Source organism: Oncorhynchus kisutch, linkage group LG7, assembly GCF_002021735.2.
Source record: "Oncorhynchus kisutch isolate 150728-3 linkage group LG7, Okis_V2, whole genome shotgun sequence".
Taxonomy (NCBI): domain Eukaryota; kingdom Metazoa; phylum Chordata; class Actinopteri; order Salmoniformes; family Salmonidae; genus Oncorhynchus; species Oncorhynchus kisutch.
The window spans coordinates 34,289,360-34,307,151 of NC_034180.2; the positions used below are offsets into that span (position 1 = coordinate 34,289,360).

The 17,792-nt window shown below is 40.7% G+C and overlaps 3 protein-coding genes across 6 annotated transcripts; all 3 read right to left on the minus strand.

The window, feature by feature from the left end:
• Window positions 1-425: 425 nt before the first annotated feature.
• On the minus strand, window positions 426-4,899 carry gpx2 (glutathione peroxidase 2). The gene is made up of 2 exons (XM_020487159.2): window positions 1,252-4,899; window positions 426-1,103 (listed from the first exon to the last, which is right to left on the minus strand). The coding sequence occupies exons 1-2, from the start codon at window positions 1,471-1,473 to the stop codon at window positions 750-752; spliced, it is 576 nt and encodes a 191-aa protein (XP_020342748.1). The 5' UTR covers window positions 1,474-4,899; the 3' UTR covers window positions 426-749.
• A 155-nt stretch (window positions 4,900-5,054) lies between these two features.
• On the minus strand, window positions 5,055-9,159 carry LOC109894517 (ras-related protein Rab-15). Its single transcript, XM_020488065.2, has 7 exons — window positions 9,010-9,159; window positions 6,251-6,311; window positions 5,994-6,054; window positions 5,755-5,832; window positions 5,493-5,582; window positions 5,333-5,398; window positions 5,055-5,235 (listed from the first exon to the last, which is right to left on the minus strand). Exons 1-7 carry the CDS (start codon window positions 9,131-9,133, stop codon window positions 5,086-5,088), a joined length of 630 nt encoding a protein of 209 aa, XP_020343654.1. The 5' UTR covers window positions 9,134-9,159; the 3' UTR covers window positions 5,055-5,085.
• Window positions 9,160-12,519: 3,360 nt separating this feature from the next.
• LOC109894518 (protein max) lies at window positions 12,520-16,983 on the minus strand. 4 transcript variants are annotated; one of them, XM_020488067.2, is made up of 4 exons: window positions 16,720-16,983; window positions 14,829-14,936; window positions 14,327-14,465; window positions 12,520-13,790 (listed from the first exon to the last, which is right to left on the minus strand). In XM_020488067.2, exons 1-4 carry the CDS (start codon window positions 16,900-16,902, stop codon window positions 13,603-13,605), a joined length of 618 nt encoding a protein of 205 aa, XP_020343656.2. In that variant the 5' UTR covers window positions 16,903-16,983; the 3' UTR covers window positions 12,520-13,602. The 4 variants fall into 4 exon arrangements, with proteins under 4 accessions (XP_020343656.2, XP_020343658.2, XP_020343657.1 ...); XM_020488069.2 differs by having other exon boundaries at window positions 14,327-14,450; window positions 16,720-16,926; XM_020488068.2 differs by having other exon boundaries at window positions 14,327-14,450; window positions 14,820-14,936; window positions 16,720-16,887.
• Window positions 16,984-17,792: the final 809 nt, after the last annotated feature.

Here is a 17,792-nt window from a genome sequence, read left to right on the forward strand (position 1 = left end):
ACACACGGACTACAGCCACATTGAAGTGTGCACATCATTTTCGTGATGTTGTCAGCTAACCAATTTACATACCCACACTATTCCAAAACAAAATGTGTTTTTTAACATACCTAATTACCATTTTTTGGAACGAAAACTTCGTCACTCATGTTGTTATTAATTATATGTCATATTTCATAGAAATCTGGAAACATTGGACAGTCACTAAAATAAAAGTGTAATGTGAAACTAGAAAATGTCAAATTATAACATGATTAATACACATGGGATATGGTGGAACGATAAGAACAGTTTTTACAAGTAGAATCTAATAATTTTATTCCAACTACTATTCCAATTACCTTGTGTATATATTGCCTTTTGTCTGACAAACTTCACTAACAACTCAACGAGTTGGTGGCATAAATCTAATCCAAACTCAAGTTAGTGGCACCACCTGCTGGCCAGCATAGAAAAAGACAGGAGAGGGTTTACTATAGGTCAGGATCACTGCTGGAGGACATACAAAAATATAGCTGATGCTTTCCATATTTTTATTACATGAGCAAGAAGACTTATCAAGGCATAACCCACAACTCTTGAGCATTTACATGGCCTCAGATAATACTCCCAAGTTTTTAGAATATTAGCCTCATTTAGTAAAACTCAAAAGGATGGACGACGCCATAATAGTCCCCGTCTATCATAGATGTGAAGTCATTTGTGTAGCAGAATGAGTAGTACACAAGGAGAACATTCCCATGCTATTTTCAGGTCTTGGTTAGTCTCAACAGTCTTTGAATGTCAGGCTCGATGTTGATAGTCTCAAATTTTTTGCTGTAACGTTTAAAGGGCTCTCCCTCTGGCCCAACCAGGAATTTCTCAAAATTCCAAGAGATGTCTGTCCTGCTGATGGGACTCCAGATGAGGAATTTAGGATCCTGGATGAGGGTGTGTGGATCATCATCAGGATAGGGAAGTTTGTCTTTCAAATAGGCAAAGACAGGGTGGGTGTTGGTTCCATTCACATCACACTTTTCAAAGACAGTGAAGCCAGGCTGGTAGCCATCTCCTGGACGCACATACTTTAATGAGTTCAGGATCTCCCCATTTGAACAGTTCTCCTGTAAAACATGCAACATTCTCATCTGACATTAATCATTAAACAAATCACCCGATACCTGTAAATGAACAGAATCTTTTACTAGATTAGCTTGTTTTCATTGATTTTACAGAACCACATAACCAAAGGCCACAATGTGGCATACTGACCTGGTAGCCAAACTGATTGCAGGGGAAGCCCAGGACCACTAGCCGGTGAGGGTACTTGCTCTGGAGCAAGTTGAGCTGGCTGTAGTCCCGGGTGGTTGTCCCTCAGAGCGATGCCACATTCTCAATGAGGACCACCCGCCCTCGAAACACATTGAAATCTACTGAATTCCCCTCCAGGGTCGTGGCCTTCAGATCATAGAAGGTCTTTGCGATGAACGCCATGGTCCTGTTCTGTAGTTACTGGCAGTAGTGAGGACCAGTGTGTCTGTGTGTATTACTACCTCAGGTCACCGGACTTCAGATATGTGCCTGCCTTACCTGGGTGTCAAATATCTCTGCAGTAAAATGATACCCACCTGACATACAATACTGTCACACACAAAGGTAGATAGGCTCATATCTCAGCTTGTAAACTTGCACAGAACGGTATGAACGGGGTCATGTTAAATTAAATCTATGGTTATTCGTTGCATGGTTTGTTAAAATGGCATAATTTAAAAAACAAGATTACTTGCATACTAAACACGTAATGGTTTTTTATACAAATGACATGTTCTTCATGTTGGCCAAATACACCTAGCGGTTTTAGTCAGACTCGTCTGTGAATCTGATCTAGTAACAATGTATTCCACAGTATCGAAACATTTACCAGAGATGTAATGTACAGTAAAATACACTATGCACAAATACACATTTGACTCCTGAGTGGCGCAGCGGTCTAAGGCACTGCATCTCAGTGCGAGTGGCATCACTACAGTCCCTGGTTTGAATCCAGGTTGTATCACATCTGGCTGTGATTGGGAGTCCCATAGTGCGGCGCACAATTGGCCCAGCATCGTCATGCTTTGGCCGTCATTGTAAATAAGAATTTGTTCTTAACTGACTTACCTTGTTAAATAAAAGGTAACTTATATATATATATAAATATAAAGAAAAGTACAGTTGTCATTACAAATGACTTATTTCCTGTGAGAATATTGAGAAGGGAACCATGTATACAGCCCTTTATAATAGTGTATGTGCATGCACCATAGTGGCATTTGCTACAGCTTTTCAACCTGTAAAAATACCTAGAATTTGTCATGACAACTTGTAAATTCACAAAACATTCAAGCTACTAACAGTAGTATTGAACATTATGTCTGTTTTAGATATGAGTTTTTGGCTTCATGCATGTTTGAGTATGGGTTAGTCTTCCACAGGTAAATGAGCCCTTCTTGCTAGCCTGGATTTTATTTCTGCTTGTGAATAATTTAACCATGCCCTCTGCCCACCCTATCTCCCATTTCCTCGTCTCATCTCCTAAAGCACCAATCAAGAGCTTCAGATTCTCTTTGGTCCGTCCCACTATTAATCAATTTAGCAAATTAATTTGTAAGCATAATTAGCTTTTCAAGTAGACAGCAACGTTTGCGATATGAAGGTTAAAATTGTGGCAAAACTTTAAGAGGCATCATGCCCATGGGGACACAGGGGCACGTGCACCCTCAGATTTGTCTCATTTAAAAATACAAATAAATACTAACGCTACTAGCCACCAAACAATTTTATGACGTTGGCTTTCACTAGCCCATATAGGTTCCCAATCTCCTAACTTCATAACTAGCTACCAATAAGGCATTTCAGGCTATCAAGTTACAGTAGCTAGTTTATCTAACAATCTTAGCTGGCATGCCTGCCAGCAAGGTTAGTAGATTTTAGAAAAGCAAGCAATAACTAAATGTATTGAAGACTCACATTCATTTCAATATTTTACCCGAGATTTTAGTCTCTTAAAAAAAAATATCCACCAGTCAGGACAATAGACAGCTCAAGAGGTATGCTTAGATAAGCAGGGGAAAATATTGATATAAAATTATGCATATTGATGGCTCTAGATGCAGGAAAAAGCTAAATTGAGCCCTCTTCCGATCCACCTGCCAATCATCCTCATGTACTTTGTGCACCTCAGATTTTTGGCGTGCATGACGCCCCTGGTGGCAACACAAATTATACAGGGGTAGGCTTAAGTATACCTTGTCGATCCAAACGAGTGGAGCTGCAACTTTCAGTGTAGCATTGCAGACAGCAGCCCATCTGCAGGCATATCTTCTTATTACATGTTGACTACTCAACTCAGGGTGCCATCAGTTTGGGTGTTGCAAAGCCGGGTAATAAAAATGAAAAGGTCAAGTAACTATAAAACAACACACGAAGATGAAAATTTAACAGTGAGTAAAACTATAAAATGCATGAATCTGAGCAACAGTCAGTAAAAACCGAACATACAGTTGAAGTCGGAAGTGTACATACACTTATGTTGGAGTCATTCAAACTTATTTTTCAACCACTCCACAAATTTCTTGTTAACAAACTATAGTTTTGGCAAGTCGGTTAGGACATCTACTTTGTGCATGACACAATTTTTCCAACAATTGTTTACAGGCAGATTATTTCACTGTATCACAATTCCAGTGAATCAGAAGTTTACATACACTAAGTTGACTGTGCCTTTAAACAGCAGAAAATCATGTCATGGTTTTAGAGGCTTCTGATAGGCTAATTGACATCATTTGAGTCAATTGCAGGTGTACCCGTGGATGTATTTCAAGGCCTACCTTCAAACTCAGTGCCTCTTTGCTTGACATAATTGGAAAATCAAAAGAAATCAGCCAAGACCTCAGAAAAAAATTGTGGACCTCCACAAGTCCGGTTCATCCTTGGGCGCAATTTCCAATTGCCTAGATGTACCACGTTCATCTGTACAAACAATAGTACGCAAGTATAAACACCATGGGACCACGCAGCCGTCATACCGCTCAGGAAGGAGACACGGTCTGTCTCCTAGAGATTAACGTACTTGGTACGAAAAGTGCAAATTAATCCCAGAACAACAGCAAAGGACCTTGGAAGATGCTGGAGGAAACAGGTACAAAAGTATCTATATCCACAGTAAAACGAGTCCTATATCGATGTAACCTGAAAGGCCGCTCAGCAAGGAAGAAGGCACTGCTCCAAACCGCCATAAAAAGCCAGAATACGGTTTGCAACTGCACATGGGGACAAAGATCATACTTTTTGGAGAAATGTCCTCTGGTCTGATGAAACAAAAATAGAACTTTTTGGACATAATGACGATCGTTATGTTTGGAGGAAAAAGGGGCTTGCAAGCCGAAGAACACAGTGAAGCACGGGGGTGGCAGCATCATGTTGTGGGGGTGCTTTGCTGCAGATGGCATGGTGCACCTCACAAAATAGATGGCATGATTTTATAGGGAAATTATATATATATATATTTTTTTATCCACTTTTTCTCCCCAATTTCGTGGTATCCAATTGTTAGTATTTACGGTCTTGTCTCATCGCTGCAACTCCCGTACGGACTCGGGGGAGGCAAAGGTCGAGAGCCATGTGTCCTCCGAAACACAACCCAACCAAGCCGCACTGCGCGCATCCAACCCGGAAGCCAGCCGCACCAATGTGTCGGAGGAAACACCGTATACCTAGCGACCTGGTCAGCGTGCACTGCGCCCGGCCCGCCACAGGAGTCGCTAGTCCGCGATGAGACAAGAATATCCCTAACCTGGACGATGCTGGGCCAATTGTGCGCCGCCTCATGGTCCTCCCGGTCGCGGCCGGCTGCGACAGAGCCTGGGCTCGAACCCAGAGTCTCTGGTGGCACAGCTATCACTGCAATGCAGTGCCGGAATTGTGAAAAACTGAATTTAAATGTATTTGGCTAAGGTGTATGTAAACTTCCGACTCAACTGTCCTCACAGATTTAATAAGTTAATCATCATTTCATTGCCATTATATTTTAGCCAAACACTCCCAGGTTGAGAGTTTTGCCTCATGCTAACATGCGCAGGCCTTCTGGGAGTTGTCCTCTTTGTCCTGCTCTCCCTCCAGATAAGTCATGTCTAGGTATTTATTAATTGAACCCTGGAAGGCATCCATCTCTTTCTTGTGAGCATGCAGGACCAGCTCTGTCAACCGGGTGAACGACTGGAAGACGTAAAGAAAATATTTTATCACAATTGCCTCACATAATCACAAAACAGAGTACATACAAGGTATTCACTCAATAAGGCCTATGACTCACCTCATTTATGTTGCAGTTGGTGCAGGCACTTGTCTCAAAGAACTCCATTCCATAGGTTTTTGCTAGCTGTAACACAAGAGTTCATTAAGGATGGAAAATGTCAAACTGTGTATGAAAGAAAACTATTATGACTGAGGAAAACAGCAAGATAAAGGCCAACCTTGTTCCCTTGTTCTTTAGGCACTTTCCTCTTTTGCTCCTCATCAGCCTTGTTCCCCACCAGGATCCTCTGCACCTTGTCAAGTGCAAACTGAAACATATTGAAACAGGGTTGTGAAAAAGACGACTGGGCACCTACAGTTCAATAAAAATATGTAAAAACTGGGTAACAAACAAAGATAAACAGAAACAGAGAATGGGAGACAGACAGACTGACCAAGTGAATGAAGGAGGGCAGTTTGATCAGTAGGTTTTAGCCTTACCTCATCCACATCGCTAGCCCACTTCACAATGTGCTGAAAGGAACGGGAACTAGTGATGTCATACACCAGGATAAAACCCTGGTGAATGATAAAGAGAGGAGGGAGGGACCGTCATGACCGATTGTGAGCACATAACTAACGGTGAGCACGGGACCAAGCACTTGATGTTGTAAAATGGTTTTAACTCTGGTAATGTACTTCATTTCTGGACAGTGATTATTGGTGTGTAGAGAACCCACCTGTGCCCGTCTGTAGTACTGCTTGGTGATGGTCTGGTACCGTTCCTGGCCAGCAGTATCCCTAGTGTAGGCAGAAAGGCATAGAGGCAATCCCCAGTTTTACATGGTGATGTGACCACATATCAGAATATGTCTCAATCAAAGAGGTAAAGCATATCTTACACTTACATAATGAAAACATGACATTTGTGATGGATGTGTCAGTAACTACTGCATTATGGTGAGTGAGTTGTTCTCGCAAAGATCTGTTCACTCACCAGATCTGTACGCGCACTTTAATGCCATCTATTTTTAATGTTTTCATTTTGAAATCCACTCCTACAGAATACAAAAATATATTGTTATGCATGGCAAACATGTTACTATTGGCTTGTTAATTCATCTTCTCTATCTTTTGTCTCAATTGGTTTTATTTAATTTCACTCGTGCTATCCTGTTTATTCTTTCCCCATTGCAGGACTGTAGTTTTACTGAAGGCTCAAATATTGTAGCCTATCCTACTGGTGGTTAAAACAAGTTTTTCCTGAATAAAGAAATGATAAAAAGAAATGACATCGCATTGGCACATTTTCCTTCTCATGACTTACCAAATCAGCCTGTACTAGTCAATAAGTATCGCTGGTAACGTAACATTCTTCCACTTGGCTAACAAAAATGTATATTGGCCAGTTTGGAAGTAGACACTGATGGGGACTTTTTTTTTTTTGATACCCACTTATCACAGTTGAATGTCCTTTCAATCCGTCATCTTGCTCATGGAAATTCAATTTTTGTCATTTACTACAGTGTATTTCAGCAGGGCCAATGGACAGGGAAGACGTGACTTGAGTGTATCGACTTCTGCATGAAATATATCTCACTCACAACAACCTTCATTTAAATGTCAGTGGTGTGTGATAGCTTCACAGTTGAAAAAGCATAAAAACCCATCAAATAGTCAGACGTAAAATGGCAGTTGCTTGCAACATTGTCATAACCACCATACCTGCCACAAACAGAGTAAACACAGAGCTAACACAAACACGTCACACAAGGATATGCTTCAGGCAACAGACTGGCCATTATATGTTCTTGGTAAATCCAAACTGTGCTTCTAGTCATGTTAGAAACCATTCTGACGGTGTGTTGGACATGACTAAAAAATGCCATGTCATCATCTTCAATAGCGATGGAGGCAGCCTTCCCAATTAGCACCCCAACACTGACATATGGGAGAGAGAGCACAGTCAAATTTGACATGCTGTACATGCTTCACTACCTTTGCATGTGTGTATATCTCCCTGTGCCAGTGTTATAGGCTAATCATGTGTTCAACACGTCTGACATTACATTCACTGCCAGTGAGGCCAGCCAAATCTTAATTGAGCTAATTTAGTGGGTAACACTGTATTTCAGGAACTGGGGTTGGGGGTTCAAGACTGAACAATAATAAGGAATGAAGCAGAAGTAGAATCTAGGAGGGGAGACATCAGGTGCCTTCGTCTAATTCTGTTCTGTATGCTACTCTAACGGACCCATACCCCTCACTAACACCAACCAAATACAATCATTTTTTAGTAGATCAGCAGCAGCTAAGATTGCTTCAGATATTAAACACACCAGTAGAGCTGCAATGTAAGGCACAACCTTCCCAATTCCTTCTAATCACATATTGTTTTGTTTAAGTTGAACAAACAGGAGGAAGAAAGTTACAGGGTTAGATAAACAACCTGAAGACATGTGCCTTAGTGTGTGTGTGTATATATATATATATATATAATATGTAGATTTTCCTGTAATCTGCTGCTTTTCTAACAGAACCCCTGCTCTGTTACCCAGTCAGTCATATTGCTGGATCACCACAATTTTCATAAATAAGAGGGTGCAATGACTGCCGATGACCCATGGGAAATAAATCAGACAGTAGCCTGAGTAGCCCTAAACAAAACAGAAGTCATTCTGGCCAATCAGTCCATTTTCTGCTGCATATCACATTTGTCATTATCATCAGACATTGGCCACATAAATAGGGGAAGAAAGGCTTCAGTATTGAGAGCACCATTTTAATGTGAGTTACTTTGTCTGTCTATACCTGTACTTTGTATGAAAACAAAAATGAAGTGGGGGAGTAATGGAGTTTCACAAACAGAGGGAACGCAGAAGATTCATTTCCCCCAACCCTGCCACTTCCTGTTCAAGAAAGACCTCCCTTCCGAGTAAATACCATCATCAGGCTTGGAGAGGCTTTCTAAGCAATTACAGATCCTGCAGTTCCATTGTGCTCTGCCAAAGAGAGGCGTATTTCCTTAAAGCTTCCCCCATCCATAATAGGCTAAAAGGCCCTGTATGTGATCATTATTGCAGAAAACACTGTACCATTAAAGTTTTGTCCAGTTTTAGATCCTTAGTCCATTCTGAATGCTTAGGCGACTAAATATATGCCTACACCTGTTGGCTGAAAACTAGATATTCCTTTAAACCATGTGTTTCTCAATGGACAACATTTTTATCATGATGATAGATGGGAATCTAACCCTATTTAGAGGAATAATTGGTAATGTAATGTGACTGAGGCCTATCTTGAGCACTGTCCAGTGAGCTCACACTGGTGTTTCTAAACAAATGTGTCCATAGCCTGGGTCCAGGGGGAAATTGTGTTGAACACGGAATGATGGAAACTGAGGAAACAATCAACTGGTTCTAGTAAAGGCATGTTCTTTAGAAAACTGGTGTTTGTGAAAGGTCTCTTTTAGGTTTGCAGACCTAACAAAAACAACATTTGATTTATTTAACTAGGCAAGTCAGTTAAGAACAAATTCCTATTTGATACAGTTCGGACTACGGCATAGTAGAGTTTCAGAAATATGTCCTTCAATCAAGTCTTAGGTGACAGCATTTTAAATCTATTAGGAAAAGTCCCGTCAAGCGTTTCGTATAGAATTGCTGTCAATCACTTATTGTGGGAGTTGCATATGTTATTCGCGGCAAACTTGCCTGAATCAGTCAACCTAACCAATTGCAATCAACAGCAGCTTACCAAGTGTAGAGATATGCGACGAATGGAATTCATTATCCGTGAACCTGCACAACAAACAGGTCTTTCCAACCCCGGAATCTCCTAAAAGTAGCAACCTGAGCAAAACGTCATACTGCTTTGCCATGGCGGACAAAAATAACTAGTTTCTTGTTAAGCGAAAACTCACTTGCATGGGGGCTGCTCTGTGATTTGCCATAAATCTAACAGATGGGAGTATCTAACATGCTTTTAGTACGGCGGTTAGATCAAAAGGCTTGGGGAAACGACAACAGCACCACAAAAATAGTGGTTACAAATGAGCCTTTGTCTATCTCCCCATGTGCCTCACTCAAATGAAAAATTGCCTATATACGTTTCATCTCTGTAAAGTAAAAAAATATATAATAATAATGTAAGCGGTATCTTAAATGTAGTGTCAAAATGGTAACGTTAGCATTTGGTAATTCATCTTCAATTCATGTTAAACTGCGCAGACTGATTTCATTAATATTGATACGTTGCCATTATCTACCAGGAGATGTCAGTGTTTCTCGTAACAAATACTGGGGCTCTTTCCTCCTTTTTTTTGCTGTTTTGTTGTAGTTCTTGAAAACTAGGTCTAACTCTGCCATTTCCCTAGTTTTCAGCTGTTGGCTCACGTGAACTTTGTTTTAACGTCAATAATCATAATTTGCGATATGGCCCTTATCTTTCAACAGCGTGAAAGAATCCTTCAAAAATCCTCCATACAGCTGTGTGCCTCAATCTGCCGAAACTACACTTCCCGAGTTACACTTCCACACAGGTGTTCAGAGCACGTTAGATAGCACAGGTGTATGTTTCAGTCTTGTTTTCCATAAACAAGCGCTGTGATATGGCCGTGTGGGAACACTAACCCTATAACTTTGTTTCAATTTAAACGTTTACTGATTTCTCGCTGATATGAAACATAACGTCATTGTGCTTCCGAAACCGGACCGCAGGCGATGCGTGTTGTTAAAACCGAGCGCCATGGCTCTTAACAAAACTCCCCGCCCAAAATACTCCTTCGTCCAATGACTTATGTGTAATGTACTGAAACAGTGTCATGATCAAGGGCTAGGGTTTTGATGTATGCATATCCCGCAATAAGCTTACCATGGTGTTGATAGACTAGTGCAGCAGATAGTGTTGTATATGGACATACCAGTCTACCATCCAGTGGCGACTCGCCATTCAGGGTAGGTGGGGCGGAGCCCCAAAAAAACTGTTTTGTGCTCCACCTGTTTGTTTTGCATGTTATTTTGCCATTACGTGTCACATATCAGTTTACAAACAATGTTAAAATAATCATTGAGTTAATAAAGCCACATACAAACATGGTCACTTTTTTTTGCTTTCTTGAGTGTGGATGTTCCAGCCTAGCTCAGTGCTTTCTGAGGTGGTGGGGAAGCCAGCGGAAAATTCAGAGTGGCGGGGTTGGTAATGTTCTCTAGTTGCGCCGTGATTGGCTCAGTGTTCTGTCACTCATGGGGACACCACATAAATCTACAGGGGGAGCTCAAAAATTGAAGCCCCTTGTGTGCTGCCATAGTTACATTAGAAGTGCCCATCAATGAAGGCTCAAGGTCATTGGCCACAGATACAATTACATAAAATAACATATCTACGGTAGCTTTGATCGGACTGATAATGTCAACATCATATTCTCAAAATCTTAGCTAGAAAGCTAGACAAGCAGTCATTATCATGAATCATGTTGACAATCTACTGGCAAATCCTTTTCAATTATTGTCATACGAAGAGAAATTATAGATAAAATGTACCGGTGCTCATCGACCATTACAAGTTGGAAATCATGAATTCAACAATTAGTGTTTTGGAAGGAATCAGTGGCTAACTGCAAGCGTTGCCAAGCAATCACTAGCCTGCTATTCAGTGGGGTGGGTGTGTGGTCCAAGTCTGAGTTTAAGATTCTGTCAATCCAGCATGACATCTGCCATGCTCAATACAACTGGGAACTGGGAACTCTTGAGAAAAAAAGAGCTCAGACTGGGAAAATAAGTTTGGTCATCCAACTCTGGAATTCAGGCCTTTTCTAGCGCTCCGACCTGAAGATCACTGACGTCATGACTCAACCCCCCCAAGAGTTCATTGAGAGAATACCCAACCCCCCCAAGAGTTCATTGAGAGAATACCCAACTTTGATGACAAAATTTGCCCATGAAGAACCGCCATGCCACCTTCCGCACAAGGAGAGTCCCAAAATGTATTGTATGCAGCATGTAATATGCTAGGGAGATATGATTCCTGTAGCTAAGAAAGTAATACTAATTATGTTGTGTAGTAAGTTGTTAGTAGCCCATGTGTCTCACCCTAATAATTTGGTGCCTTTCCCCCTCATAGCTTAGCCTACTGTTCTGACTTTGTGGAGCACATGTAGCCCATAGCCTGTTTTAGAAAAATGTAATTAATACATTTTGTAAGAGCTTTCATTGTCTGCTTATATGCCCCTTTATTTATCCTACGGTTCTGACTTTGTGTACAGGGAGAATACTGAGAATAGCCCAAGTTCTGAATTCTGTTGCAGTACAAATAGTTATATTGACGTCAGCCCTAGCTCGCTCATGGTCTTAATCGAAATTACAGATTTTCTCTTATCTGCTCGCCGTCCCCTTACATGCCATAGTTTGTACTTCTTAATTGTCAGAAATCACATTTGTTTAAGCAAGTTAGCCATGTTTTTTTTAAGGCATTAAATGAGGCTGAATTAACTGTTTCGATGGCAGTTAACTATCTACTGATAGGTGTAGCAGTGGTAAGGATTCACTCCATGGTGCTGAAAAGAAAGCTCTGCTGTTGGACCAGCTTTATGTTGGCCCTAACAGTTTGTCAACATTCTAGTGCAATTCATGTATTGTTTAGTGTTGTGTAGCGCTTTGCTGGCATGCAAGTTAAAAAAAAGAAGTTTTGTTTGTTTGCCCCACCAAGATTTACATGCTAAAATCACCACTGCTACCATCTATCCTCTTCTAACTATATTTTCCAAAAACTGAAAGCCATTAGTGTACTGAACAAAAGAGATGCTATCTCAACCATTTTGAACTTCTTTGAATTGCTAACATTTTTTCATCCTCAACCTTAGACAAACACCAGTCTTTGAGATTCTAGTATTGATATGGACGCTTCACCCGTCATTCCTTTACTCTCCTAAACTGAAACTCATTCATTTACTCCACCAGATATCAAGATGTCTCCTTTGAGATGCATGTACCTGCATGAAAAGTGTGTGTCAGGTGTGCGGATAAGTGCTCAGTGCACACTGCAAAGCATCAGTGTCAATTGGCCAACCAACACCATGCCACTCAGTGCTTAGAGCAGGTATGGTTTAAAATGTGGTACAAAAACATTGACACATAGGACAGTGCAGAGGTGTACATGTACCTTGCCCATCACTGTCTGGCACAAAATACCAAGAAAACTCAGTCAGGTATGCTTGGGCATACACTTTAAGCTGCCCTCTTCGCCAGGTCTCCCTTCTACACACAGCACTAAAGGATAAAATAGTTTTATTTATAATAGTCTCATAGCAAAGGTATGCCTCAACTTGCAAGACAATTGTTGGCAGTATGTACAACATATCTGTAATTTCCATGGAATGGAATCAATCAAATATCTATTTTGTACACACTAATTATCTCTGTAAAAAAGAAAAGAAATATTCCCAGTACAGGCAAATATTTCCAAATAAGTTTTTCTTTGTAGAATTTACATTTAAGAGTATAGTGTTATGCACTACACTGATATGGATTTATTTTCCTTTCATAAAAATAAAAGGTTACTTACTACCTTTAACTGCATTGTGTAACATTCAGTATGGATTTTAAGAAACTTTTTTTCTTCAAATCTCAATTTCCTTGAGAATAACAAAAAATAAAAACAAAATGTTGAACCTGTGAGATGAGAATATATTAAATGAGGCCAACATTGTTCATCTATCTATCTCCATTGACAAGTGGTCAAGCTAAATGACAAAAATGTACAATATGGGATACGAAATTCATTTCAATATAAGGATCACTCTAAATTTAGGGATTTGATTACACAAATATTTCAAAGACGGAAAACATCAGCCATCTACACTGATTCAGGAGGGTTGCATTACATATATTTTTCCAAAGCAACTTCAAATTCTTTAGTGAAAAAGTACAACTATTAACAAGGTAAGCTATTCCTTAGGACAATTTCTCAAAACTCTGCCTAAGTCTCAAAACTCATTGAGGTGACATAAAAAGAGAAATTGGGCTATTTGTTGTAAACTAGACTAAAGCTGTACACCTGGTCACCTCCATATCCAATTGGGAATCAATAGAATTAGGTTTTAAACGCATGAACTCCTTCAAACTGCAGAGCTGCCTCACTTTGAGGGTGTTGAGAGTTGTTGCTGTGCCATGAAAGTGTGACAATATGCTGGCGAGGGAAGAGAAAGGTTGAAGCATTGTATATATGATAGCAGCTCTATCACAGTCTTCCCTCTGTCTCCTGGACTGGCATGAGAAGGCTGGAAAGAGACTGAACAGGAGGAGTGGGCTGGTAGATAAGAGAGTCTCTAGTGATAGCACTGTGGATGGGGGTCTAGCTGGGCTCCACACGCAGCTTCTTTCTGTTGGGCGGCTCCTCTGGCTCTGATTCAGAGCTGGAGTCGGAGCCACCATCAAAGGCGGACACTGTGCTCCCCTTGGGGTTGGTGTACAAGCTGCTGTCAGAGGATGTGTAGTTGGCCTGGAGCGTAGTGTTCCCCTTGGCTTTCTCCAGTGCACGGACTGCAATCACCCAGAGAAACACAAGTCAGAAAACAACAGGAGAAGTATCGGTCTCTCCCTTCACCATGAAACATTGTTCATTGGGATAATGCAAAAAGCCATCAGTAGCATATCCATAATGGCACATTTCCATTCAGGATTTACCAGTGTTTTACTCAAAAGGTTCAGACCTTTCTGTTTCTATCTACGTGGGCCGGCACCTGCGTCTCACTGGGCCACGGCTCTGGCGTACCTGCTCTCACTTGGGGCCAAAGCCAGGCCACTATTACTTTCAGCTGTCATTAAATAATGGCTAACTGTTCCCACAAAGCAACTGTTTTGATTATACAGAAGTTCTTGATTCTGCTCTTCTCAAGTCTTCACTGCCAGCCCTAGCTATGGAAACACAATTTTCCTAGTATAAGATAAGGATGAATAGACTAGTGTAACCCTGGTGTTACAGCTGAAAAGCAGCATAAGTATGGTTCTGATCCCATGACCCAACCACTCACCCTCCTGCTACTGCAGTTGTCCCTGGGCCTTGAGCCCACACTCACCCTGCTGCTCCAGCAGTGCATTCTGCTTCTTCAGGTCGTCAATGTCCTGCTGGTGTGTGTGGTTTTTCCGTCTCATGTACTGGATGTAGTCTGTGGCTTTGTCTAGGATCTGAGCTCGGGAGGCCTGTTTGACAGATTGCTGTCAGCAACAAATGACAAACTCAGCCATCAGGCAATGTTGCATGTGTCACTTATCTCAGAATTACAGGTGAAACATGCACTGCTGGCCCAGTTATTCAAGACGGGCTAAATACCATTCACTTATTGGAACCAAGTAGAAATCCAAACTGATTCATAACTGAGCTAATCATTAATGAAAATGAAAACTAAACCATTCAAAATAATGGTTGAGGCTTATTTGATCATCATTGATACAGCAGTACATTTAGCATTAATACATTTGGACATTCATACGTTTCATACAAATTAACTTCATATAGCATTCATTCTACAGTCAGTCAGAGCTGGAAAGTAGAAAATATTGATTACTAACTTTACTAACCTTCTCCCCTTGTAACGCAGGCACAGAGTCCCGTAAACTGCTGAAGCTGTCTTTAATGTGGTCCCTACGCTTGCGCTCCAGCGCATTGTGATGTGCTCGTTTGTCTGCCTGCAACGAGAGATCCACAGACAAAACAGCATCAACCAAAATAGCAATAATTAGAGGCCAAGTAATAAGTGTTAAAAAAGCGTTTCTTCCTGCAATGTTCAAACGTGTATTTGTGGTATTTTTTTTGTGTGCCAACTAGCAAGCAATGTTCAGTTGACCATTTCAATCCCCATCAAAACACAATTATTTAACAAATTTCATATTGTGATTGCTAATGAGTTAATCGCAGTAATAGTTAGACAAAATAGACTGATGCGTGATTTTTATGACATAAGAGTGTTGAATCAATACTCACTGTTGGTATGAAGTCTACAATACTGGTTGCTATGGACAATGTCTGTCTCATACCAAACTACCTCCTATGCACCCTGATCCTCATCGCCACCGACCTCTAGCCTATACTTCTTTGTTATATTATTTTAGAAATCACTAATGTCTCATGTTCTAAGGAGGACAGAATGGTACCGCCCTTGGTTGCTTGGCAGCTACCTCTGCTCTCTAAACAGCCCAAAAAACATATTATGACTCCATGTTCATCACCAAGCATTATAAGGGGTTCAGCAAGCAGCATTGAATTAATGCATAGAAGACATTATGGCATGAGTCAGTGTAATAGCACTGTTCTTATCCTGAGCTGATATCCATCATCCAGCTTCATCAAAATGTGTGAGGGCAACTCTCCGTTAGTTCTCTATGAAAATATTTGTTTATGTTGCTTTTAACAGCACCAAATGCAATGCACGATCTTATCACCTATTGATAAAGTATGAACAACCTGCCAAAAAGACTAAACAAATTAACTATGATGGTAAGGGCACAATGTACATTATTTCCTCTCATGGGGTGCACAGTACAAACACAAAATGACATGACTTCTGAATGGTTTATCCTCTGCATAACATAATACTAGCTCATTACCATTTGGTTTGCTTCAAAGGACAATTCCCCTTGGTTTATGGGATGAGACTACCCTTTCATGCGTTAATATTTTCAGGGTTGATAACTCCCCATCAAACCTGAAAAATTGCACGAGCCTTGTAGATAATTGTCATTTTACATAACGTACAAGCGCAAAGTATAACTAGCTAACTAACTTAAGAAACATTACACTGCCCTTGTAACGTTACACTTCTCTACACCAGTGGTTCTCAACCTTTTTCGCTTACCACCAACTTAATGTTACTCTGCCTGGACTACCTCATGTGCATTTGACCATTAAGCCTATGGTCTCATGAGTCTTCTCAAGTACCCCCTGTGGATAGGCCAAGTACCCCTGTTTGGGAACCACTGCTCTACACCGACTTACCTAACTAGCTACATTAGCTAGCTGACCTTGTAAGCGAGTTGTAGGTAATATTTAACTACATAGCTTGCTGCTTTTGCCGTCGCATGCATCGCTCGCTGTTTGTTGTTCTAGACAAGTTAGCGCCAGCTAGCAAGCGATGTTCAGTTCACCGCTTCAAATATAACAATCAAGCTCCGTGTTAGCTAGCTAGGTAGCTACATTGCTAAAACTGGTCAAATTCGCTAACAAGTCAACAAAGTTTTTTTGATGACATTATGATAGATGCATATATTGAAATGATCATTTGTTGAGTAATCATGTATGCATGTGTTATGTTTCATTGGCAAGCTACTCAGCTGATTGGGTTTGCAGGCTACTGTGTCGAAAAATATTTCTGATCTGCCAGCTAGTTCATCGAGCCAGCTAACATACCCCAGGGAACAACGAAAAGCACGCGTTTCCCTAATCAAAAATACAAACGCAATCACATTAACTTACGTCACTGTCGACATCGATATCTTCGTTGTCGCTCATTCTTCGGTGAAATGTATGAGAAAATTTAAATAGTTTAAAATGAACACAGGAGATAGCTAGCAACCAAAATGAAACGAAGAACGAAACGAATCCTACAGCAGGGACATGACGACCAACGGATTCTCTACACGTGATTCGCCTACACATGGACACAACAGTCTGTAAAGCGCATGTGCGAAGACGAAAGGTTTTGTGGGTATTGATGTCCTTGGTGTGACTCGTTTGGTTCCTACCATTATGTGACCGTCTGTAATCGGACTATATTCCCCACAAAGCTTCTTTATTTGGACGCGCCCGTGCTACGGAAAAGTCTCAAAATACCCTTACAACTGTTCAAGGATCTGTTTTGATCATTTTGCCTTACACATTGTAATAGCTGATCCTAATTCAGCGACTTATACATATGTATAGAAAGAGACCCAGACAGACGTACAGAGACAGGCAGACTCTTTGACCAATAACTGCTTTTTCAAATTATATATAATATCAAACTACACACATATGAGAACTCACAGTAATATCATGATTGCTGACTTGTTTATTGTTATTCAGAATTAGGCCTATGTATGTACAATCTATACATGTTAACTGCTTAAGCATTCAGGGTTATCATTCTTGTTTGCAGAGGCCGTTGATCACAAGACTAATAGGCATGCAGCGATCATAACCAGGCCTCTCCCTCTGTAGCCTGTGATTATGAGGCCAGATGGCAGCCCAGTTTCAGCATCCCTCCCCCACTCCTCACCCTGATCATACACTTCTCTCCATAGGACCTGTATAAACCTGCTGTTTCCCTACAAGCACCTGAATATTCCCATTGCTGCAATCTGAGGGTATGCAGAGTTCAAATGTAATAACAAAAAAATCATATCACAGATCGGGATAATATTTGATAATCAAGGAAATAACTCTGCACAATTGGCTTTTGTATATATACTGTAAAACAAAAACACACAGAAAACAGGCTATAATTCAGAAATGGACTTTGTTTGGTGTTCACCTAATCAATCAGATAAGTAAACATACATTTTACCAAC

Bases quoted from the DNA above. Each gene is read 5' to 3' on its own strand.
- LOC109894517 (XM_020488065.2), bottom strand. From the start codon at position 9,133: ATGGCAAAGCAGTATGACGTTTTGCTCAGGTTGCTACTTTTAGGAGAT. The intron at 6,312-9,009 runs GTAAGCTGCTGT...TGTATTCTGTAG, and splicing joins GTCGCATATCTCTACACTTG to GAGTGGATTTCAAAATGAAA. The intron at 5,399-5,492 runs GTTGGCCTTTAT...CTTGTGTTACAG, and splicing joins CTAAAGAACAAGGGAACAAG to CTAGCAAAAACCTATGGAAT.
- LOC109894518 (XM_020488067.2), bottom strand. From the start codon at position 16,902: ATGTGTAGGCGAATCACGTGTAGAGAATCCGTTGGTCGTCATGTCCCT. The intron at 14,937-16,719 runs GTAAGTTAATGT...CTCTCGTTGCAG, and splicing joins ATATCGATGTCGACAGTGAC to GCAGACAAACGAGCACATCA. The intron at 13,791-14,326 runs GTGAGTGTGGGC...GGGTGATTGCAG, and splicing joins TGCACTGCTGGAGCAGCAGG to TCCGTGCACTGGAGAAAGCC.